The 25494-nt window shown below is 37.2% G+C and overlaps 1 protein-coding gene across 1 annotated transcript; it reads right to left on the bottom strand.

The window, feature by feature from the left end:
- Positions 1–4269: 4269 nt before the first annotated feature.
- LOC110679889 (tetra-peptide repeat homeobox protein 1-like) lies at positions 4270–24794 on the bottom strand. The gene is made up of 3 exons (XM_021855984.1): positions 24780–24794; positions 24145–24707; positions 4270–4618 (listed from the first exon to the last, which is right to left on the bottom strand). The coding sequence occupies exons 1-3, from the start codon at positions 24792–24794 to the stop codon at positions 4270–4272; spliced, it is 927 nt and encodes a 308-aa protein (XP_021711676.1).
- Between the last annotated feature and the right edge of the window lie 700 nt (positions 24795–25494).

Genomic DNA, 25494 nt, shown 5'->3' on the forward strand with positions numbered 1-25494 from the left:
CAGCGAGCGAGAGCCCCAAAGAGAGAGCGATGATAAAATCCATTTTTCTCGCTTGTTTACCGTTGGGGATAGGTGTTTTTCTTTACTGGCACGATAACCAATCCACAAACTTCCAATAGCAATAGTATCCCCCAGGCTTGGAGCATGTTTAGAGTGGTTTTATCATGCCCTACTATCCCCCCAATCTGATCAAAGTTGTAGCAATATACGATAAACAGTCTCTCATAATGTGCAGCATGTTATGATAGTTACAGAGAGCGATACGTGAGAGATTCTCTCAATTTTCTCAGGATTCAATCCCTGCTCTAGAGGGATGACTGTACCTTAACATTATGAATTTGATAAGATAGAATTTCCAGAATGCTGTTCAGAAATCCTTTGACATTTGGAAGTTGGAGTGATTAGGGATGGAATCGTATTAAATTAAAGTGATTCAGGTCTGTTCAAATGTATATTCAAGTGTATCATATCTGTTTCATATTCTAGTGATTCTGGTATGACTTACTCCATGTGCGAGTGACTCAGTCAGGACTCATATTCATCATATTCAAATTATTCGAGTCAGAATTTCTTCATGGTTCAAGTTTGATTGACTTCATATCCAAGTGATTGATGTCTTATTCTCTTTATATTCATGTCTTTCGGGTTTGATTCACTCTATATTCGCGAACTAAACTGTTTCCTTTCCGTATGTCCTTGAACCCCTGAGCAACTTTGCCGAAGACCCGAACTTTCTATCTCTTATGGATCACAAGCTAGAACTAGTTTGAAATGCTCAATTTTGCATGCTCACTAGCGCCACCTAGCGGCAAAATTGCGAACTAAACTGTTCGCTTTCCGGATGTCCTTGATCCCCTGTACAACTTTGCTTAAGATCGCTTCTTTGCAAGTCGTACGGATCTCGAGATATAGCAATGTGAAATTACCTGTTTTGAGGTGATGCTAAACTTTTCAGGGTGATTCAATATTCAGCTGAGTGTTGCAATACTTATTTTAGTGAGTCCGTATTTATGACGGGTAGTGTAGAACAATCCTCAGAATGCATGCAGAAATTTATATTTTTGAATATAAAGGTGATTGTCAAATTTGCCACAAACTTTTCATGAATTTAATTTTAACTAGAATGGTGATTCAAAAAGTAGTGTATGCTTCAGTGCTGTAAATATTCGACACTTTGCGCGAAGTTCGTTTCATTACCATGGTCAGCAGTTTTGCATAGAATTCGGACATTTAGGATCATAAACAACATGAATAGTTTGATCTTGCTTGTTATGTCGGATGTGACACACAGTGAACGCAGCGCTTATTACGAACAATGACAGAAACATACAAAACCGTAACGTTTCCTAGCGAAGCTATCGTGATCAGAGGCATTCAATTGACATTTTTCTTTCCAACATTCGTTTGATCGCTTGTATTGTGAGTGTTTAATGCAAGCGCTGCCGAATATCAGCGAAAACGTGTCGACTACCGCGATTGCTTATAACACTGATTTGGTCCATTGATTATGTCACTTTATCATTACCTGGGAGGGAGGCACAGATACTACACACGAAATATACAACAACGTTTGTTTGAACTGCAAGATAACTCCAGCTTGCCAACAACAATCAAGGCAGGCTTGGGGAAAATCTGTAGTTTTCTTTTGTTGTGTACATTCGATCTTTCCTGACAAACATGGAAAAAGGGCCACAGTTTTCTATGCACCAAATATTCATTTTCATTGGAAAAAGTAAAAAGATGCGTTATTCAATGCTTTCCATTCAATCAGATTTAAATGTGCTCACGTGACATTACTTGCATTATGTGCATCATTCGATTTTTGTCACTTATGATGAAATGCGAAAATGTGTTTTAATCAGTTACGCGCTTTTTCCATGTTAGTCCAATGTTTGAGATCTGGGCTCACAGTGACAGTTCGTGACAGCGGAATCTCGGCTCATTATGACGTACTAAATTTTGTATTGGTTCCTCCCTCCAAGATCATTACCACCATCCGAATATAACTTTATATCTCCACAATTTTCTTGGAAAGGATATTTTCAAGACACTGTGGAGATACAAAGTTATATTCGGCCCCGAGTAACAATGGTTGTCTTTCTAATATTCCTTCCCTTCCCCGATAACCGCATTGGGCGTGGCCGGCGCCATTATTGACTTTTAAACTCTGGACTCTCGATTTGCGCACATTGAGAATGGTTAGCTAATCACAAGCCCCATGCATTAAATTTCTGTGCAATGTGTTAGAGGAATCCTAGTTGGTTGAAAATAGCTTAGTTATGTAAACTTTACTGAAAATTATATTTCGAGAGGGATTCGCGATAAGGGCCTATCTGACAATTCAATAACAATGAGAAAATAATCAATGAAATTCTCATATGCAATTTTTAATCCCAATTGTAGAAAATATACTCAAACTTTAACTTTTTCACTTTAATACACATTTTGTAAACTTAGTTTTAAAATCCTCATCAATACCACACACATCTCCTACAATTTCCCTAGCTATTTCGTAATAAAAAAATATTATAAGGTTTCGCCTTAAACGCACTCAAGAATGCTAGTATCGCCTAATGTTATGAGCCTGTAATCGATATTATTTTCAGTGTCGCCTATTACTTTTGCGCCGTGTTTACATTCTGGTTTCAATTAAGCCCGCCATGTACGCCTTGTTTATTTTTTGTTTGCAGTGTCGCCGTTTACTCTCGCCGTGTTTTGATTTCGATTTCAGATGCGCCCATCACTTTGATAAACAAAAACACAGGCGTAATCAATAAAGTGTGTGGTTTGGCATGAGGTGAAGTTTCGTCTTCTACAAATTTGCGTTTTTTGAATAGTTAAATTATCGATAGGGGAAAAGTTCAAGTGCAGTGAATAGACAATCGAGCTACAATTTCAACGCTATATTTTCTTAAATTGTGTACATTTTGTCAGTTTCGCCTGATTCGCGAATCATTCTAGATTTTATAACTAGAACATTACCTTCTAAGTCACTTATGTCACCTTTTAATTTTAATATTTTAAGCTCAGATGTTTGAAAAAAAAAATTATGTTATTTAAATTCAGTACACGGAATTTTGGTTTCTAAAAAAAATTGAAAAATAAGCCGCACCCTAATGACCACACAAAAAGATTGCAAAAAGTATTAATAAAGATCATTTTGTGAGATATTGGTGAATAATGATCTTGAGATAGCTCTCCCCTTCCATCAATTTAAATCCTGGCTACGTTTATTCGTACAACTAATCAGCAATACTATGTTGAGGGTGGCACGTTCAAATCCCTGTCCAGCCGAAAATCTTTTAGGATTGGACGTATTTGTGCCAAAATGGCCAATTGACAAGAAAAATTCTAAGTTAATAACTGCGAAAATGCTCATAGAACACTTAGCTAAAAAGCAAGCTCTGCTCATGCTGGAACGTAAAGCCTCTGATACCTATGAATCGCTAATTAATCTCATCATCATTTTTGTCAGAATTTTATTGATATCATTTCTCAACTGATGTATATATTTTCCAATGATCTTTCAGTTGCACTTACAAAACTTTTGTTCGATAAAATTAATAAAAAAAACGCCTTGTAAAATTATCACATTATGGAAAATAATCGCATATCCGTCCCATTACAGATTTCCGTTCCGTGTTGCACGAAATTCAACCTTGCTTTAGTCTTTTCATATTTTTCTCGAAAGATTAGATACTGAAAGTTGTTAGTGAAAGTTTCATAAAGATACGTCTCAATGCTTACGTTTTTACAGATGGGACTGACTTGCGTAAAAACGGCAGTATGGTGGAATATAGTTCGGGAACCACTGGCCCCGATTCAAGTCAGAGCGTAAGGGACTGTGAGATAAACAGCAAACTCCAAACCACTTGCTCGTTTCCATTTTCAATCTCCGCCGCCACTCTTGGTGACACTTTGCTCGTTGTTGTATGGTGTTTATTGATTGCATTATACACTGTGTAATACCTGCCATCCGACGGACTCCCATTCAGAGAGAGAGTCTCGTCTTGTCTTGTCATTCCTTTGCTCGTTTCGTTCTCAGTCGTTCGCATTAAGAAAAAAAAAATAGCTTCTTAAAAGGGTAAATGTCTGTCCAAAAACAGAACGCTTAAGACCTAGTTTTGGATCGGATCGAAGTTGCAACTTCGGTCCATGCCCCTTCTTGACTCTGTTTGTCTTACGTAAAACACTATAGAGAAAACTCCTAACAATTAAGTGACTATTTTGTAATATGAATCGAATCGTTGCTCGGTGAAGCGATGCTCTCTAGCCGAAGTACTTCTTCAGGCCCAGTCCCAGTCCCAGGTGCCCATGGCTGAGAATCGGACCTCCGCTGATAATTGGACCTCCGGAGCTGATGAGGCCACCAGAGCCGAGCACTCCGCCGGAGATGATGCCACTGCCAATGAGGCCACCGTCTCCGATGATGGGCCCAAGGGAGGGACCGGCCGCTATCGCAGGTCCGTACGAAGGCAGGATGGGGGCCGGAGCAATGGCAATTGCTGGGGCTGGGGCTGGTACGTGAACTGGAACCGGCTGTGGCACCGGGATTGGTTGCGGCACTGGGTACGGCTGGGGTACTGGCACGGGCTGCGGCACTGACACTGGAACGGTTCTAAGGGTGGATAATAATGAAAGATAAAAAATTATTTTAATAAGTGATTTCTTTTAACGGGATCTTGTGTAAAGGCTCTTATTTCAGGGACTCGGGATTCATAGTTTTTGTTTTTCAATACCTTTGAGTCCCAGACAAATTTTGCAGCCAAATTTTCGTGATCATTTAATTTCCTTAATTTCTTGCTGATTTCAATAAAGTTTTAACGCAGTACCACAACGCTGTTCAAGTCTTGTGACTTTTACTGGGAACCTCAGTCGGATGGTCAGTTCCGGATTTATACGGATGTTTCGTGGGGTCTTTCCGAAGGTCATTTGAGACATTTCCATAATTACAGTATTTGTAACTGAATCATAAACCATTAGTATATTCCAATTCTTTCATTTGCAACCATTCTGGCCAGTTCAGGATTCCCTGGAACCGGTTCTGGTGGCATCAGTTGGAAACCAAAATTTGACGAGGACAAGCTATACCATGTGAAACATCAATTTTCAAGATTTTACAACAGAAGTATAATACAATGCATATTGAGTAATTGTGTGCAATATAAGACCAATATATAGGTATTATATAAGTACTTACAGAATATTCTGGAAAAGGACATCAATCTGATGATTGCAAACCCTATGCTACCATCAATCAATCAATCTTCAAATTTTTACGCTGGGATATTAAACAATGCACACACAATAATTCATAAGTACTTCCGGGATGTTCTGAAGCCTATCCCGGGACCCTGAAAAAGGAGAACAATCTTACAATTGTAATCCATATCAAGCGACACATTTTTTTTCTGTTCGTAACATAAACCACTGCGACCAACATTTGATCTATTGTAGTATATCTCGTGTCCTTTGTTTAGTGCATGTCGTGTTACATTATCACTATTGAGAAGTGATAAAGTATTCGGTTTTCTTACAGTTGTAATTCCTAACTTGATCGCAGGAAAGGATTCTAATTGAAAGGTTCCGCTATTTATACCCTTTGAAGAATGTGGTGGGTACACTCTCCACAGGCGCGCCCCTTTATCAGTCAAAATCGGATCCCTTGATAAAGCCAAGAAATTACACTGATATTGTCCATGCATCAGAATCCTAGTCCTCACTTCTTCAAACTAGAGAACTACTGTTGTATTCGACTATTTTTTTCCTTGTTGTCAAGATCATTCTCGGCAACCGGGAAAACCAAGACTTGTCACTTTCAACAAGCTAAATAAACAAAATTTAAATTTAAGGTATAGTGGGGGACCGAAATCCGTACAGGTTCAAAATCTGTACATTTCATACAAATAGTAGGCGTTTTTGTGTGGAGTGTATTATATCGTATTCCTGTAGATTGTATTTAGAGTGCATAGCATATGTGTTACGGACGACAGCGTCCTCGTAACGTTGACTGGCAATCAGCACATGACAGGCCATGACTTTTCCTCTTTCTTCGGTTAGCCATTGGACCCATCTCAATGTTCGGTGCAATCATTATCCGAGAGCAGCAATCACGTTTCCCACAATGGACCTATGCACGCGTTCACTCTTTTGACGTTTGAGCGGTGTCGAATTCACTGGTTGCCATGGTCCCATAAATAACACGACTCCGCTAAAACGTCAAATAGTGAACCCGTGCATTGGACCATGGCGATCCGTGCCAGCTTTATTGCTTTGGAGTGATTCCAAGCAACAGCACCAAAATTTGGTAAATTTTTTAATTCATTTTTTTCTATTGTGCTGAAACTTTGCACAGTTTTCCAGTTCCATCTAAATCGTCATTTTCCGATATCAAATCTTCAAGTTGAGTCACGACTAACTTTTCAAAAGGGTGTATGTGAAAATGGTTCAAAAATATTCAAAAAGCTGCACAGCAAAAACGGTTGGTTCGATTGTTAGACAACTAAAGAAACAAAGTTAGACAACTAAATAAAGATTCCAAAAAAATTACACACAGTAAAAAAAATTTTTTTTTTGCATTAAAAAACATAATTTTTGACACAAAAACTCAAATATCTCAAAACCCTATCGGAATACCAACGTATTTTTTTGAGGGAAAACGGTCCATTATATAAGCTATCTACCATAAAAATTTGGTGATGGTAAACGAATAAACAAAAAAGTTATGACATTTCAAACATGTCACAATTTTCACATTTAGTAGAAAAAATTTTTGTTTTTTCGGTGTAAATTATTACGGGAACCGCAGTTTGTTGCTGATTTTATTGTTAAGGGCCTTGCGTGAAAACAAGTCGTTTTCATGTATTCATAAGTATTATGTATATTATATATATTAATATTATGTATATGTATAAATATTATATGTATATGTGTATATGTATAAATTAAAATGAATTAACAGATTACACGAAAATATTTTTTTTTTTTACCAGGATATTTTTTTTAGAGTATGATCGATGAGTTTCTAAATGTAATATATAAACTTTAAAAGTTTTGGATTTGGGTATGCGTTATGAGACCATGAAAACATTTTATTAATACTTATTTATTTATTTATTGTTATTCAATTTTTTTACAATATCGAACACTTTTGCATCATTATCAGTTGCTTTAATTTTATTTTCTGACAATGGAATGAAACAGTGAAATTTTTGGGTTCCTTGGATCGTTTTCGCGTTATTATATTGCTCGCTGAGCTCTGATGCCGTTAATTCGTACTCTTCAGTAGTAGTAAAACAAAATGATAATTTTGTTAAATCTTCTTCTTTTCTGCGATTCGCCCAATCAAATAGTTCTTTTGCAGTTTTAATTGGATGCTCACGTTCTTTGGCTAAACTTGCTCTTGTGGCCATGCGCTTTATGGTTCCTCCAATAGCATCACAAGGACCTTTGCCATATGACGTAGCAAAGAAATGCCATTCTGCATCAATTCCGTACTTTGATTTAAGGCGAAGTAGGCCGTCATTGAAATTTGTACGCGTCGTTGATGATTGTTGCTTATTCATTCCACGATTTAGAATCAAAGAAAATCAGTTGGTTTTACACTGACACAGCTGAAAAAGTATCAGCATACTTTATGCATGTTAGAGCGTACTGTGCTACTTTTTCAAGTCAATATAAACTATCAAGGCTGAGTTTTATCACTTTAAAATGCGTGCTGAAAAGTCATCATTATTTCCAAAACGAATGACGGGCTACTTAGCCTTAAATTGACATAGGCTCGAAAAATTCTTACGGTTTTTGTACTGCGATGCTGCTCCATTAGACATGAAATATATCTTTCTGATTTCTTTATCCTTATCAACGCGTAAAAAGTTAATCATTTTGGCAATGAACAAATTTACAGATACTGAGTCGTGTCTTAAATCTTCGGAAATTACAATAAAACTAAAATGTTCAATTTGCGTACTTCCATTGAAATAAATAACGAATGGATGAATTGTAGCTTGTTGTACGTTCCAGTGATGGGACTGCACTTCATCTTGCAATACAAAGCTATAGTTTTCAGAAAAATCACAAATGACTAAAAATTCACCATCTTGTAATGTATTTTTCGTATTTTTTAAAAAGCGGGATTGCTCTGTTTTAATAAAGTCGTGAGGAATTAAACTTTCTAATTTCAAGCAAAAAAATGACACAAACTCATCTACAGGTTTTACAATAGTTTCTAGGTTACACCTATCCGTGGTCACCCATTGCTCAAATGATAACTGATCAATATAATTTTCTTCAAACTCAGCGAATAAAGTATTTTCCAATGATGAAGAATCTGGACAATCCGAACAAGATCGTAGATAGCAATTTGATGTTGTATTTTCACACAAAAGTCTACCAGTTAACATTTTATTATCCTTTGATAAATTGATTCTTTTCAAACTATGTAACATTAAAACTACAAATAAACTTTAACACTTCACTTTTTGCAAAAAAATAAAATACTAAAATCACTAAGGTGAGCAAATACCTTTAAACTCTAATATGTGTTGCTTATCTTGACATATAGGCCTATTTCGTCTGCGACTTACAGACTTCTTCAGTGTCGAGCACTCTATTTGAAATGTCATAACTTTTTTGGCTTACCACCACCAAATTTTTATGGTAGATAGCTAATATAATGGACCGTTTTCCCTCAAAAAATTACGTTGGTATTCCGATAGGGTTTTGAGATATTTGAGCTTTTGTGACAAAAATGATGTTTTTAATGCAAAAAAAAAAAATTTTTTTTACTGTGTGTATTTTTTTTTGAATCTTTATTTAGTTGTCTAACTTTGTTTCTTTAGTTGTCTAACAATCGAACGAACCGTTTTTGCTGTGCAGCTTTTTGAATATTTTTGAACCATTTTCACATACACCCTTTTAAAAAGTTAGTCGTGACTCAACTTGAAGATTTGATATCGGAAAATGACGATTTATATGGAACTGAAAAACTGTGCAAAGTTTCAGATATTTTTGAAATGGTCGATCAGAATCGACTTGCATGCCTCCGTGGAATCCCTCTTTGGCAATGAATTCAAGAACTAACGGTACAGATGAGAATTATCTTGGAGGTTGACTAAGTAATCCCGATTTGTTCGGAAACTAAAGTGATAACCAATTCAAGACAGAAGCAGTGAACATGGAAGATGCCCGATAATTTTGCCAAGCAGATTGTTCGTGGTGTTTACCACCGGACTTTTCACTAAGTTGACTTTAGCTGCATGATTGTAACGTGCTAAATTTGTTCGAAAAGTCAAAGGCGCGCGAGAATGCCGTCGAAATCCTTGCTGGTGGAGACTCGATAAAGGTATTTGGATGAACACCAGTTGGTTTCGGTTCGAATGCCGAAGGCGTGTCTAGAAGACCGCCGGAAGTCAAGCTAAGTTAACATGCAGTACGAGGTGTCAAAATAAAGTGCTTTTAGAAAACCATCGCTTTGAATATGTTTCGGCTTGGATGTCGAAGGCGTGTTTAGATGACCGCCGGAGTTTATGCTTAGTTGACTCGTGGTGTCAAAGTAAAGGTGTGTTTGAAAAACCATCGCTGAATTGGTTTCAACTCGGATGTCGAAGACGCGTCTAGAATACCGTCGGATCTCAAGCTGAGACTTCAGATGACTGAAAAGGTGTGTTTAGAAAACCACTGCAATGTACGCTTTTGGGCTGACAATACCAAAACAAATAGGTCGTGGAACTGGACTGTATTTGTTTTTAGTGGATATTGCGGCGTGTCTAGAAGACCGCTGGAATGTTGGCTGAGTGGCCTTGAGAATCAATATAAACGTGCCTTATATGCCTAAGCTCGATAATGTGAATTAGTTTTAGCTGCATTAAGGATGCATCAGGCGCATCTAGAATACCACTTAAAATATAGCTTCTATGTATTAAGGTGTTTAAAAATAAGGTTCTTGAATGCATTCATTAATTTAACTTGAGCTTGAAGATCTAAGGCGAATCAATATATGTTCTGGATTGTTTTCATTTGAAGTACCGTAATCCGGGGTATCATTGACCAGCGGGGTAAAATTGATCGGAATAACTCATCTCGTAACAAGTTCGTATCATTGTTTATTGATGGAACATAACATTTACATTATGCGTAAATTTGTCAACTTTTCGAAACAATTATTTCAATGGGTAAGGATGACACATTGTTTACATAGGTGATCAATGTTACCCCAAATCAGCTAAATCAAAATACATTATATAGTCATGAGCTATGGGTGGCAGTACTTGTTTTAAAAATATAAAATTTGCAACATATGCATTTTCAAATATTCAAAAAAATGATCAATGTTACCCCGGATTACGGTAAGTTACAAAAAATCTCAAAACGGCCATGTCTGAGCCCAGATATGAAATTAGAACATAAAACTGAGTGAATATAGTGGAATACAAAATGTTTCAACAATTTTCTATTTGAAATTGCATTTTTTATAAAGGAGTTTCAGAAGATAAGATATTGGTTAGAAAATTGTGTAGCAACGTTAAATAATTCTTGAGCAATTTATAAGAATTAGAAGTCATATGTACAAGTGAATAATAATAGCGAGTGAAAAAAAAAAATTCATGGTCTACCTATAGAATGGTGAGAATGTCTTGTCTAAATCTATTTAGATATTTGATCTTATTCAATCGCAGTATGCGATCGATAGATATATCATGTGCAGTAGAATTTACTTCTGCATTCACATAGTAAAGTATACACTTATATTAACCCTCGGGCTGTAGCATAATTAGCCTCAACGAAGAGCAGTTAACTGATGCTGTGTCGCAAGGCGTGTATTTTCGCACCTGTACTGTACAATACAAGATTAAACAATATTTTGGATTGGAATGATTTCGGCTCAATTGTTTACCTAACTACGAGATAATCTGATGATAGATGGATAGAACACAAATACAAAGCCCCCTTAAGAACAAAAAAAAAACATTTTGAAATACCTTTCAATACTTCCTCTTTAGACATTAGAACATATAATTCAAACGTTTAAGTCAACTTTCCAATATTTAAGTAAATTATTTTTCTTTACCTAATATCTTAATCTCACAGTATGATTTGGTCAATAATTATCCTTCAATATATTACAAGAAAACATAAATGCTAAGCCAAAATCTTCAAAAAAAAATTATAATTAGGAAAAAACAAATATTGGAATTAGAAATGCGCTCAACGTTTTTGGAGGATCTTTAAAAATACGGTTAAACCTGTAAAGCATTCACTGGGTTCCTATCAGAACTTAAAAATTTAAACATATTTGCAATTCTATCACAAACTTAAAGTGTAAGGGAAATGCGAATATTTAGAAGCAGGCTTTGCTTCTGCAAATTTGTTCACTTAGATAAAATGCAAAACTTTGTAGAAGAATGTTTGTTTTTGAAATATTTTAGTATCAAAATTTGGACGTTTTTGTCAAAATATGCGAATTTTAATAACTTTGATGAATTTGATGATTCACAGATGTAATTTGAAGTTATTCCCAACATGCAGTTCAAATTTCAGGTCAACTATTTTGTTTGAAAATCAGCTTTTGTGTACTTTACCAGTACTGTCAATACTTTCTTCACAACCAGAGACAAACTGTAAAGTTGTAGTAAATAAAGTCAAATAGAGCATTGGAGAAAAACAGTTTTGAAGATATTCAACAATGTTTCACTTCTTACAAATTATATAGAAGCCAAAAAATGAACCAGTCTTCTACGTTTTGTTATATTTTTCCCATTATACGGAAAAATCACCTATAACATATTGGAAAGCTTGAAACCAGTTGAATTTTTCAATGTATATAGCTCTCAACCGAAAATATCACTTATATCACTTTGCATTTGGCCCTCTCATATCTTTGGATAGACCATCGCGTTCAAAAATCGAATTCAATACGTTGGTTTATGCAATCCCAAAACGTGCTGAATTTTGTATAAAAGGGCCCCTTTTATGAGATCTGACCCGGGCCCCCCGAAGCCCAAATCCGGCACTGCTTACACATGATTCGTTTCAAAATCATGGACTCCTCTCTCCCCCCTTAAATGATACGTCATTTATGGGCGGTCCCTTAAGAGAACATCCTTTTGGAACGTTTGTACCACACAACTTTTTATGCAAGGTAATTACATATTCGCTCATTGTTAGTGGCACAGGCGAACATAAATGTTCCGTCAAAAACGAACGGCACTGTAGATTCCCTGCGTACAAGTTGTGTGATTTAAACTTGTATGCAAGTAATCGTTCAAGTTTTATGTTGTATGTTTAGACGAAACGTTAAAATGTATGTTATGTGTGTAGATTATTATGGCTGGCACGCTGATCATAAGCACTGCACGGTAAAAAATAAGCACCATGCTATCAATAGTTCTGCACTTGGATTTGCACTACTGTTGAATCTTGACAAAATCAAGGTAACAGCACTTGAATTCAACGTTGCATGTTTTGATTTGAAATAAAAAAAAGTTAAAATAAACATTTCCGCCTGACCCAGATTTGAACCACCAACCTTCGGAGTGCAGATCTAGTGTCTTACCTCGACACCAACTCGCATCTGTTGAAAGTGATCGAATTGATCTCAATTACTTTCTACAACAAGCTGTCAATGATTGCTCTCATACAAAAGACATGATGTTCAAAATCAACGACTTTTCACTTCAGAGTCTAGTTCTAGAGACAGTAGAGCAAATCCAAAGTTGAAACTCTTTAAATCATGGTGATTAGTGTTTTGAATTGAGTCAAGTGATCAATCTATTCAATTGAACGTGCTGATTTTTTACCGTGTGTGTAAAAGGATAGGACAAGAAACGGTCAAGGAATGATTCCGCTACCGACATTACTTGAGATGTACGCTGCTGAGAAGTAGAGCTGATTTCATAACATCGGTAACGCCTGCCTACAAATCAAATGGAGCTGTCACTTTTCCGTACGGAAAAATGTGCCGCTTGATTATTCCGCAAGTATAAGTGACATTTCGCTCATATTGGAGCTGTCAAAATTACTTTGGTAAAAAGGAGAAATTTTAATTGAGTGCTTTACGTTTCAGGTGCATACCACGCATTATTTTGTATCCAAACTTTGTTATTGTCTGGTCCAAACTAAAAATGTGAGTAATTTTGTTAAGTATTTTGAGATAAATTTCAATGAAAATATGTTAAAATTCGTATTTTTGTACAGTACAACACTTAAGAAGTGGTTTTAAATCAAGCGTCCGAAAAACCATCGTGGCGTGATGATTTTCCGTCGCAACAGGTTTAATTTTATAAGTATTGAGTCAATTTCTAAAATCGTTCTTTAGATGATAGTTTTTTTTCAATTTAAGTTTTGTTTTTTTTTATTTCAAACAGTCATTTAATATTATACAAACTTGTTATATCATGAACAAGCTTAAATGGTATTGTAAAAAATCTTCTATCACCCCTATATATGCGATTTTGAAAAGATTTTACAAGGTTTTTTCAATTTTAAGTTCTTTGATTCTCCCGTACTTTTCCTGCAACATCAATTCTTCTAACTCTGTGCTCACATTTTTTCATAAAAAAAAAATTACTGTATCAAAATAAGTGAAATTGTTGTTCTCATGAGTCAATACTACTCGATACCCACTCATGGAAACATGATAAGATTAAGCTTTCTGGTGATGTTATTTTTTCTTCAATTTTGGCTCATAGAGTGTTCGCTGGTTTCCTACCAAAAAGAAGAAATATTGGAAAGTTTCAATTGAGAAACATTTTTTTGATTTTTAATCTTCCTGATTGCTAACAGAATTAATGAAATTGTAAAAAAAAAACAAGGTAATTCACCAACCTACTACAACAAGCTCGGACTGTTTTTCTGAGCTCTAAGTAGCAAGCAAAATTTTACGGATGAAAATACACGATGGGGTAGAGAGTAAAAGATGGCATACATTTGGTTCAAGCTCATTATCAACAAGTCCAACAAGAGTAAAAAAAATGTATTCTTCAAATTATGCCAAATGACCATTATGTCAAAGGACATTATGCTATATGGGGTAGAGCCGTGTTTACAAACGGGGAGTTATAAAAATGAAGAATATTGGCAAGATTTTTATGAAGTATTGGAAGCAGTGAATCAATTGGCACCCAACATGCAGCAAGAAAAACATTGTCACCTCCAATTCTTGTTGCAACAATATTATCCCACAACATTAGTTTATCATCACTTGAACAGAATATGACAAAGATTGATCACCACGTGCGCAGCGATTTTCTAGGCTTCGCATTGCAATTTTCGAGAACTTTCTCCGTGTTGGTAAACATTGACACATTATCAAACAGCATCCATAAAACAGATTTGGTTTTGTGTTTAAAATAACTGATTAATCGCGAGTTAAAAAGGTTGCAACAATGTTGCGCTCTGTGATTGTCATGACAATTTTGCTTATGATTGTGTCTTTATCCTCAACAGTTGCGACAAACGGTTGTGAGCGAGCTTGCTTTGTTGTTTGTTTTTCGTCTTTTTTGATGACAATTTGATTCACTGATTGGAAGGTACTTCCTAAGGCTATAATTATATCACAGACAACCAAACGTAACACTTAAAAAAAGTCACGATCAAAATCATAGTCACGAGGCTATATGTACGCTCAATGCTAAAATCACTGTGTTTGGCCGATGGGCCTACAGGTGGCGGTAGCGTGAAAACGTCAAACACAAACAAAAACGATACTAGCGCTGCGGGTGGCGGATTGGCCACCTACCATATAATTGAATCGACCGTTAAAAAGGTGGTCGATGGACTATGATGAGAGTTTGATGTCTATTTGTCTGTGATTATATGACTGCATATCGAAAGTAGTATTTTTCGAAATCGAGAGAAATAAAAGACAACTCTCGCGTTGAGTATCATAAAGGCGTATCTGATCAATGTCTCTCCGTCGTATTTCTCTTTGCATTATGACATAACATTCAATTAATTTTCGAAACATTTAATTTCAAGTAATTAATTTCAAGTAATTAGTTAATGAGAAAATCGACGAAGAGAAATCGATCACTGTAGTTACGCCCTTATGATACTGAACGCGAGAATCATCAACAATATAGTTTTTTGCGGATTGATCAGTATGACCTAAATATTCAATATGATATGTGTGGTGAGCCAATATCATTCTCAGTAATTCAGTGCTCCCCCCATTTACGTATGACCAAGTAGAGGTTATAAAGCTTTCCCAGAAGTTCTCAAGAGATTTCAAAGGATTCTTGTAGTTTATTCATATTAAATCAGTTGAAAGTCCTCGTGAACTTCTGAAAATCGCTTTTTAGTCTTTTAATGCCGCTTGAGAATCTTTTTCAGACCTGCGCTATATTTACTCCTCCATAAAATTGTTTATCAAGACCTGTAAAAGTTTAAATCCCATACAAAATTAAAACAATTCAGAGGCCTATACTCGAGAGAAGTTTAAGTATAAGTCTAAGTTTCTTCCGCCTCCCAAACACGCATATTGATTTATTGCATAACACTTTCAACAGTGAAGTAAAGATCTGACTCTCCTCTACCTGTTAATAGGATAGATCTACAAGCATTGGTCCAAATAAACCTGTGGTGGAAGCAAGAAGCTTTTAATTGCTAATATTGTTCTGCCACTTTCATATGTTAGTCTTGGAATGATTTGCATTATGAAATGATTGCCCAGTTGGGAACTATTATTGTACGGTAGGGTGGGGCTTAAATTTCGAAAGATCTTAAAACCAAAAATTCCTGTGCTCTTCTCAATTCAAATCACATAAAAAAAACCTCAAAGATTGCGCCAAAAATATTAAGATTTAGAGGTGACGCAAGCGACTTGAAGGTGAGTTTTCTAATATATCACTTTCAGTGAAGTCTACATAACTTTGTAATTTTCTAACCAATTTTAAAAATTTAAAAGCATAAATCTCACGAAGTCAGCAACAACATTTTATAAGTAGATCGGACGTTAACACTGATTAAATATTCTTCTCTTTAGAGCACTATAATGTGAGTAGGGACCGAAATGGCGTATTAATGATAATCATTGGAAGTGGACATAATCCGTGAATTGACAATGGGGTTTTAAATTATTAAAAAAAAAAAAAATTACTAAATAACACGACAGAGCGTGTCCTTGCTACTACTTTAGCAAAATTTTCCGCGCAAATAACGGCTTTCTTATGTTTAAACTTTGACTCTTAAAAAATGATCCAAATTTGAACCTTGTCACTTTTATTTATGTTTAACTCCTCCGACAAATTTCCTCTGGGGTTTAACTTCTTAAAAAGGGCAAACACTGGAGTTGTGCCTATCTTACAAAATACACACAAAATTTGAGTTTAAATCAAAGAATCTGACAAAATCTCAAAAACTAGATATTTTTTTTTAGTTAAACCAACGAAAAATACATAAAAATTGAGCAAACATGTGTTTCTGGCCTAAAGTCAAGCATTTGGTACCAAAATTAAAACAGGGCTTTAGGACCTTATTGATGATTGCTATGGTTTCCAGTATTACTGGCATTTCGTAAAAACAAAAAATCTACCCTATTACCTCGAATGCCATTGACTCAAATTTTATAAATATATAAAATTATAAAATTATTAAATAAATTTTATTAGCCCAGGATAATTTCATATGAAGTAATGGCCCCCGGGCCCCCACATTTTAGGGACCCCCACAAATCTCGACAAAAATATTTTTAGTTAAACTTTCACGAATAATTAGAACCATTGCAATAGTACATACTTTTCGGAAACGCATCATATGATTTGAAAGATTCATTTTATTTTATAAATCTGGGAAAATGGGCGAATTTATTGGAAATAAACTCTAATAAGTACTACAACTTCAACAAAAGCTTTCTCAACGAAGTTTATGACTAGGTTCGAATGCAATTTATATATCTGCAGATCAAGTAATAGGACTTAATTATTTAATTATTTATTTTGAAAATTTCTTTGTCGATAAAATTGCAGACATGATAGCGTTTAAGTGCCTTGAATATAGGAACTTTAGAGAACTCTAGCTTAAAAAATGGACCAAAAAAGAGAACAGACAGGAATCAAAAGTATTTTTCCAAAGATTCAGAGATAATTCCTTAGCTTAGCTTAGCTTAGCTTAGACTGACTACACATATCAATGGTTGCTATTCCGTGATTGACCAAAGTCAGTGAAAATGCACAAAGAATCAACTAGAAGTTCGGCTGGGATTGGCCATAATCTTCTTCAGTGTGCATAATTCAGTGCCTCTATTTATACATGGTCAATAACGGCGCCGGCCACGTCCTTGCAGTCAGGTGGGATTGGGGGAAGGAATGTTAGTGTGTAACCTTTGCTATTTGGAGACCGTGTTTGCCTCTGCATCTCCACAAAGGTTACTGGGAGGGATGTTTGTTAATGGGAAGGATCGTTGGGTCACAGGATTCACTTTGATAAGCGATTAGACCATGATAAATAATTATTTGTGAGATATAAACATGCTTATATGTAAATATAATATTTTCATTTGATATGAACAACATCTATGTAGAGAAAAAATATGCCGACACTTGATGTGACGAACGTTTCAAAGTTTGTTGAATAAAGTGAACCTTTTGGAAGTCTACACTTGAAGTGTCGAACCATTCAAAGTTTTTTTTTAATTACAAAAATAAAGGTAAAAAGAAGAAAGTGTTTTGAAAAAAAAAAAAATTAGACATAAATAATTTATGAATCAGAGTTTATGTCGACACTCACAGTGACGAACCATTCATATTTTTTTGAAAAATCATATTTACGTCTCACCGTTGTAACGATTAAGGGTGCAATCATACATATTTTATAGATTAGAAACAGTAGCATAAAACGAGCTCACCAATTGATCCGTCATCCTTGAGCAGCAACAATCCTCTTTGAACTTCACTCGTTTAATAGGCTATATAAAAGCACTCAGAGAAAATAGGCGTGCAACCCGTGAGGGAAAACAACTGACGACTGCTCGGGCTTTCTTGACGCACTGCCCAGGAGCAAGCGTCAACGTCGGAAGATCAAAAAGAACTAATCAAAAGCGGCACTTTTTCACTTTACTCGATCGACGCGCGACATGTTTGATCCTGCCCTCATCGCCGGCCCCCGCAAGAGCAAGCGTCAAGGTCGGAAGATCAAACACAACTCCATGCCATGGAATCGGAAGACCACACATTACAAACGCGAATCTCTTTTCGCACTCGCGCCACGCGGACCGAAAACAATTGGTCTTGATTCCATCGCTCGCCCTGCAAGAGCATGCTATGGAATCGAAAGACCACACACTACAAACGCGAATCTCTTTTCGCACTCGCGCCACGCGGACCGAAAACAATTGGTCTTGATTCCATCGCTCGCCCTGCAAGAGCATGCTATGGAATCGAAAGACCACACACTACAAACGCGAATCTCTTTTCGCACTCGCGCCACGCGGACCGAAAACAATTGGTCTTGATTCCATCGCTCGCCCTGCAAGAGCATGCTATGGAATCGAAAGACCACACACTACTAACGCGAACCTCTTTTCGCACTCGCGCCACGCGGACCGAAAACAATTGGTCTTGATTCGATCGCTCGCCCTGCAAGAGCATGCTATGGAATCGAAAGACCACTCACTTCTAACGCGAACCTCTTTTCGCACTCGCGCCACGCGGACCGAAAAAGATTGGTCTTGATTTCATTGCTCACCCTGCAAGAGCATGCTATGGAATCGAAAGACCACACACTACTAACGCGAACCTCTTTTCGCACTCGCGCCACGCGGACCGAAAACAATTGGTCTTGATTCCATCGCTCGCCCCAAAGATTCAGAGATAATTCCGAAGATAAAGTTATTAGTTGCTGTTGAATTCCTCGCATAGTTTTTCTAAGGATTTTTTCCAAGAATTTTGTTTCGGATATTTCATATATTCTATCTGGATTTTAAATAGAATAGCTATAGCAATTACCCAGGAATTGTTTCAGATAATTTTCAAGGTAAGCCTAAGTCCTCCATGATTGTATCAGGTGATCCTTTCATCGATTTCCTTAGTAACAACTGTACATTCTGTTGAAGGATTACTGAAAAAAAAAAAAAAATTCTGGAGGAACTCTTTAGTCTTTAGAAAAAACTCGGGGTAATCCTGGAGATGAAATAACTGGAGGTGGATTTCTTGGAAAAAGTCCTTAAACCCTTTGGGGCCTGATTTGTTCCAAGAACTATTATACAGTTTTTTGAACGCCTTTCAATAGTTTTGGTGCTCAAAATGCTAAACATAACAAGAATAGATGACAAATATTTTTTTGGGAGGTGCTAGGTCTTCCAAACTGCTCTTGAGTTCATAACTTGAAGTCTATGCTTGTAATAACAACCTTGCTCATCATACAAGGTGATGAATTGTAATCTACCGTATATTCTGGACCTTCTGAGTGTTCAGCAAATATTATCAGATCATTTCGAATGTTCTAGATTATCTAACTTGTCGGGATGTTCAGTACATAAGATCTACAACGCGATGAGAGTCTGGATTTAGTGATAATAAATTAATAATCACGAAACGAAGCACTTCCGAAACACGGTGAATTCGACAAAGTTTCCAGTCATAATTAGCGACATCTATTGGGAAGCATCCATAAATTATGCCACGTAAAAATATACTATTTTCAACCCCCCTGCTTTTCACCTTTTGTTTGAGAACAATTTGTGAAAACGTCAGTAGAGTCTAAATGCGTAAACGAGTAGAAACACGTTTTGAATATATGTATGTGATTGTCGACGAATCTTCTTCTTTTTTCTTGGCATATCGTTCCCACTGGGAGGAAGCTGGCTTCTCAGCTTAGTGTTAGTTTAGCACTTCCACATTTATTACCTGAGATCTTTCTCAGCTAATGACCTTTTTGCATGGATATATCGTGTGGCAGGCATGCGCCCATACTCTGTGCCCAAGGAAGTCAAGACTCTTTTCTTTACGAAAAGATCCGGTAATCGTCATACAAATCTACTTCTTTTTTGCAATCGTGCAACACGACTATCCGTGTAGAGGCGTCACTACTGTACTGTCACAGACAAACAGACATAACACTCTTGAGAAGCTCATGGTACATCCGACCGGGAATCGAACCCGGAACCCTCAGCATGGTCATGATGAATACCCGCGTCTTTACAGCTTCGGCTATGGGGGCCCTATATAACCTGGTAGATTATAGAACTGAACTCTATTTAGCGAAAAAAAAAACACTGCCACAAGGGCAGATTTGAAGTTCTGAGCTCCAGGATAGTTTGGAAAAGCTTTTGAGATTCTCAGAGGTCAATAGATTCCGTTTGAGTTGAAAATATTATTATATGCAGCGTTGCCAGATCTACGGAAATTTCCGTAGATTCCGAATTGAGCACTTTCTACGGATCCGTAAGATAATTCTACGGAAAATGTATATTTTCTACAGAAAGCTACGGAAATTCTCATTATTCTACGGTAATTTACGGATTTTTCCAACGGAAATCTACGGAATTGCAATGCCGGGGATCTCTCCCCCCGTTTATCACTTTTCGTCTACGGAATGATTTCCAAAGAAATCTGGCATCGCTGATTATTTCTAGCGCAAGCAACTACTGCTGTAAATTTCGAGAATTGAGCTTCGGGATAGTCTGAACGTCGTAGAATATCCCAGGACATGAAAAGGCATGTGAAGCAGCGTTTTTCTTGACATAATAGGTATGTATTACCAAGTACGAACATCAATTGTATTTACAAAAGGCATTTTAAGCTACTTTTATACTAATTATTCTATTTGTCAGACTTCTGCATGTTCAGGATGTTCTAGGTTGCCAAGTTGCGTTGCGTTGCGTTGCGTGGTAACGGAGTATTTCGTAGATTGCATACTGAAAACTGTCATGTTAGAAACTTTACAACACTTGTTCCAATTGCTCATGGAAAACTATTTTGGATCAAATAGTTATCCAATCGGATGTCAGAGATGCAAAGACATGATAATTTCCATTGCCGGCCACGCCCATCTTCTCCATTACGAGGAAAGGAAAGGAAAATGATGATATGACACCTACTTGAAGAGAGGCCAGCGACTCACCGACGCTCTCATAGATGTCAAGGAGTTGGATGATGGGAAGGGAAATGGTCTAGGATTCACTATGAGCGAGTGATGGGACCGGATTGAAATTTAGTGTATGTGTAGTTTAGTATAATTTTTGTAATTGAGTGTAAGTGTGAATGAAATGTTTTCATCATCGTTGGGAGTGACGTTGCTAAGAAAGTTTAAGTCACTCCATGCGTGTTCGTCTTCCAGGGATGAGACACAGGTATTTCCACCTTGTGCCCTAGCTAAGAAGCTTTGGTTTGAGCGCCATTACTCGGTTGCCAAGTAGGACATTAAGGCATACACCTAAAATTTTTCCCTGACAGGGAAGTATATTTGCAAGGACTTTCCCGAAGACAGTAAATTTTATTCATTGGTTCTTTTTATACAGCCATTTTCCGACTTCGGTCATAAATGCCAGCACGGTCAAAGGGAAAACTTTGATCATTTTAGCGAGAAAAGTTACTGGAACAAGGGCAGAACTGAAGTTCTGAACTCCAGGGTAATTTGGAGGGCCTGGAATATCCCAAACGTTCCTTGAAAGAGCTTATTGATCCATGAGATGGTTTAGTGAGCATGTTAGATTATATAACTTCACTCAGTTTAGTGAGATAAATTACTGAAACAAATGTAAAACTGAAGTTACGAACACTAGGGTAATTTGGAGGGCCTAGAATACCCCAAACGTTCCTTGAATTAGCCTATTGATCCGTGACAAGGTTCAGTAAACTTGGTAAGTTATATATCTTCACTCAGTTTAGCAAGAAAAAATACTGGAATAAGTGTAGACCTGAAGTTCTGAACTCCAGGGTGATTTGGAGTGCCTGGAATACTCCAAACGTTCTTTAAAACATCCTATTGATACGTGCGAAAGTTCAGTGAACATGGTAGATTATATAACTTCACCCAGTTTAGCAAGAAATACTACTGGAATAAATGTAGACATGAAATTCAGATTTCCAGGGTAATTTGGAGGGTCTGGAATACCTCAAACGTTTCTTGAAATAGCTCTTGAGATTCTCAGAGGTTGGTAGATTATATTTGAATTTGTAATGTTATTGTTTTTAACCCAAACAATTACTGTTACGGTTGTAGATTTCAAAGAGTGTGCTTCAGGACAGTTTGGACGTCCTAGAACATTCCAGGACATAGCAAAGCAAGTGAAATAGTGTTTTCGTTAAAAGAGTAATTCTGTATTATCTAGCCTGAACATCATTTATGTTCACAAACAGCATTTCACGCTTCGTATGTACTTATAGTTCAATTTTCCAAACTTCAGGATGTTCAGGATGTTCTAGGTTGTCAATTAGGTCATAAAGGCATATACTTCATATTTTTTTCTGATAAAAGAGTATATTTAGGACAACTTTGCCGAAGACAGTATATACATTTGTTCATTGGTTCTTTTTTTACAGCCTTTTTTGTACTGCGGTCATATATGACCGCGCCGGCCCCAAAGGGTTAAGCATCCTTTGCAAAATTGCTGGAAGAATTTCTAGGAGGATTGTTAGAGGAATCTGTAGAGAAAAAAATCTAGAGGGATCCCAGTATGAATCCCTAAAAGTATTTCAGATGAATCTCTGGAACAATCACTAGAAGATTCCTTGAAGTTTTTTAAGAGACATGTGAGAGGAAATTCTTGAAGAACCTGCTGAAAAGCTCCATTAAAGTATTTGATTTTTTTCTCTGGAGCCCGTAGAATTTTTCATCAGGACTCACTGCAATCTTAATGAGGGAAAACAAATACTTGAAAGAGAGCATTTTGATTAAAATAGATTACATTAAAAATAGAGGCTATTCAGAGACTTTCATTGAAATAGATACCTACCCAACAAACATTACTAGTTGAATAACAGTTCAACTCAAAACTGTTGAATAAATCTGTTTGTCCAACATTTTGAATATAAAACATGAAGAAAATAAGCATAATTTGAATTTAGGTGCCTATAAGAAAATAATTATCAAATGAATTTTGTTTTTGACGAATAAGCCCCAAATACATTGAATTTAACCTGTTAACATATAAAATCTACTAAGATGTATTAAGTATATAAAAAAGCATCACCTACAATAATTTAAATTTCAAATTGATTTACGCTCATAGGGGATTACAAGTATTTTTAACGTCATAAAATAGTTTGAATCTGGTCATGAACACCTTATAAAACATTATAAATATCTAGTCCATGCTAAAGTATCGAAATGTTTTTTTTTCTGGGAGATTTTGGGCCCTGATTTTGGGTAACAGCATTAGGAGTTCCACAACTCTCGGGATGATGCAGAAATGGAATGGTTGAGGTCATGGTATTTGAGGTAATGGAGTAGAAACAAAAGATTCTATAGGTTGGTAGTTTTACAGTTTTACCGGATCTCAAGAACGTCATTGTCGCTTAATTATCTCACGATTTTGAAATGATTAAAATTAATTAGCGAACGGCAACGAAAAAGGCCAAAATATATTAGCATGCTTTGTAGCAAATCGCCCAAACGCCCAATGACAACACGTTCATGACGAAAAGTTTTCCAGAGATAAGCGGGAATTGAACGCACTCCTCAGTGTGATGCGCCCAAATGCCTGACGACACTAACCACACGATAAAGCAGCGTTAGCGTTAGCGTAGCTATGATATGCTTCGTTGATTGGTTACTAGCAACATTCACGTTTCCTTTGATAGCCCCATCCAGACTGCATTCAGGAACAAGACTCGGGAGTAAACTTTGGCCCAGTCTTGAACAAGATTACCAAAATCATGAATATTGCTATTCCCGGCCACGACCATCGCTACTTTAGCGTAACTTGTGATAGGGGAAGAAAATGTTCATGTAGCACTTGCTAAACAAGAGGCCACCAACTCAGCGAAACCTTCATGGAGTTGAAGATTGGGAGCGGTATGTGGTCAACGATTCGCCTGAAAAGCCAGCGATGGACACAGAACTAACCACACGATCACGAATCCCACATTTACCCAACTTGTATGAACATGAACTTTTGGGTATCCAAGCCAGTAGAAATCGGGGATCGTACACAAAATCCCAGTTTGAATATTTGAAGAGCATAAAGTACATCACCGTACAACTCACCTGGTAACAGTAACTGGATATGGCTGTGGCACTGGAACGGCCACTGGTCTATCAACCGGAACATGAACCGGGTATGGTCTGGGCACATGCACTGGCACGGCAACAGGTTGTGGTACGGGCCTATCCACGGGCACGGGAACTGGAACCTGCACTGGCACTGGGACGTGTCGGGTAACTGGAACGGCCACCGGAGTTGGCACCGGAACCGGAACCGGTTGGTTCACCGTCGAATGAGTATGGATATTCCTGGTGATGGTCGGTGCTAGATTTATGGCTGGAGCTGCTAGGGCTGGGAGGGCTGGAGCTGCAATTGCTGGACCAGCAGCTATAGCAGGACCTATAGCGGGACCAATCGCTGAACCTACCACTCCTCCCAATCCGTACCCTCCCAATCCGTATCCTCCTAGTCCGTATCCTCCAAGTCCGTATCCACTCAACCCAATTCCACCATACCCTCCTAGTCCATAACCTCCGAGAACGGCCCGTTTCTTTGGACCTGCAGGAGCTGCCGCCGGTTCTGCAGCTGCAGACACCAATACTGCCGCCAGGCACACACTAAGGAACTAAAACCATAGAACAAATGTTAGTTTCCAGAACTTTCACTTTACACCTCGGTCAAGAACAGAATCACTTACAATTTGCAACTTCATGGCTAATCGGAAAAAGTGCAACCCACACCAGCCGACTCGTTCGAGCTACTTCTGACTGATGATTATTTGATAAACTACTCCTACTATATATACCGAGAAATGAGATTACTGGAGCATTAGCCGGAGCTGGAGGACCCATAGACTAGACGCATCATGTAACCGGTAGGGTCTCCAAATTCGTCCCCGAGCGCAGTACCGAGCGCAATGCCAAACAGGGCCTACTGGGATGACCATAAGTCGGTTGGTTTTTTTCCCAAGCTAGCAGTAGCAAGCGTGGAAAAGCGGAAAACTTGGCGCACGTCAAATCTCGCAGATTACTAGATCGCGGTGAAATGGGGTTGGAGAAAAGTGGTGCGCACATGTGACGATTCGCGCCGTTTGAATGAAATTTCGATTTTCTATTGGTAAAACGCCGGCCGGTACGCAGTACAATGGTCGGAGAAATATAAAGTTTGACCAAAACTTGTTTTCTTACCTTTATCAAATAAATTTTAACTTTTAACATGCTATGTATTTGGTATTTTTTGTTTCAATCAATGATCATCAGAATATAATTCATACGATATGTTTAAGTAAATAAGTAACATAACAATATAAAAATCATGTTTTTATTTATTTTGACCACCTCTTTGTACGAAGCCCGACAATTGTGCGCTGCCCAAAAGGGCTACGCCTGTACGCAACTGCCTGCACCGTTTCA

This window comes from Aedes aegypti, chromosome 3, assembly GCF_002204515.2.
Source record: "Aedes aegypti strain LVP_AGWG chromosome 3, AaegL5.0 Primary Assembly, whole genome shotgun sequence".
Lineage (NCBI taxonomy): Eukaryota > Metazoa > Arthropoda > Insecta > Diptera > Culicidae > Aedes > Aedes aegypti.

Excerpts from the sequence above, each read along its gene's own strand:
- LOC110679889 (XM_021855984.1), bottom strand. Across the intron at positions 4,619-24,144 it reads TATCCAGTTACTGTTACCAG|AACCGTTCCAGTGTCAGTGC; the intron begins GTGAGTTGTACG and ends ATCCACCCTTAG.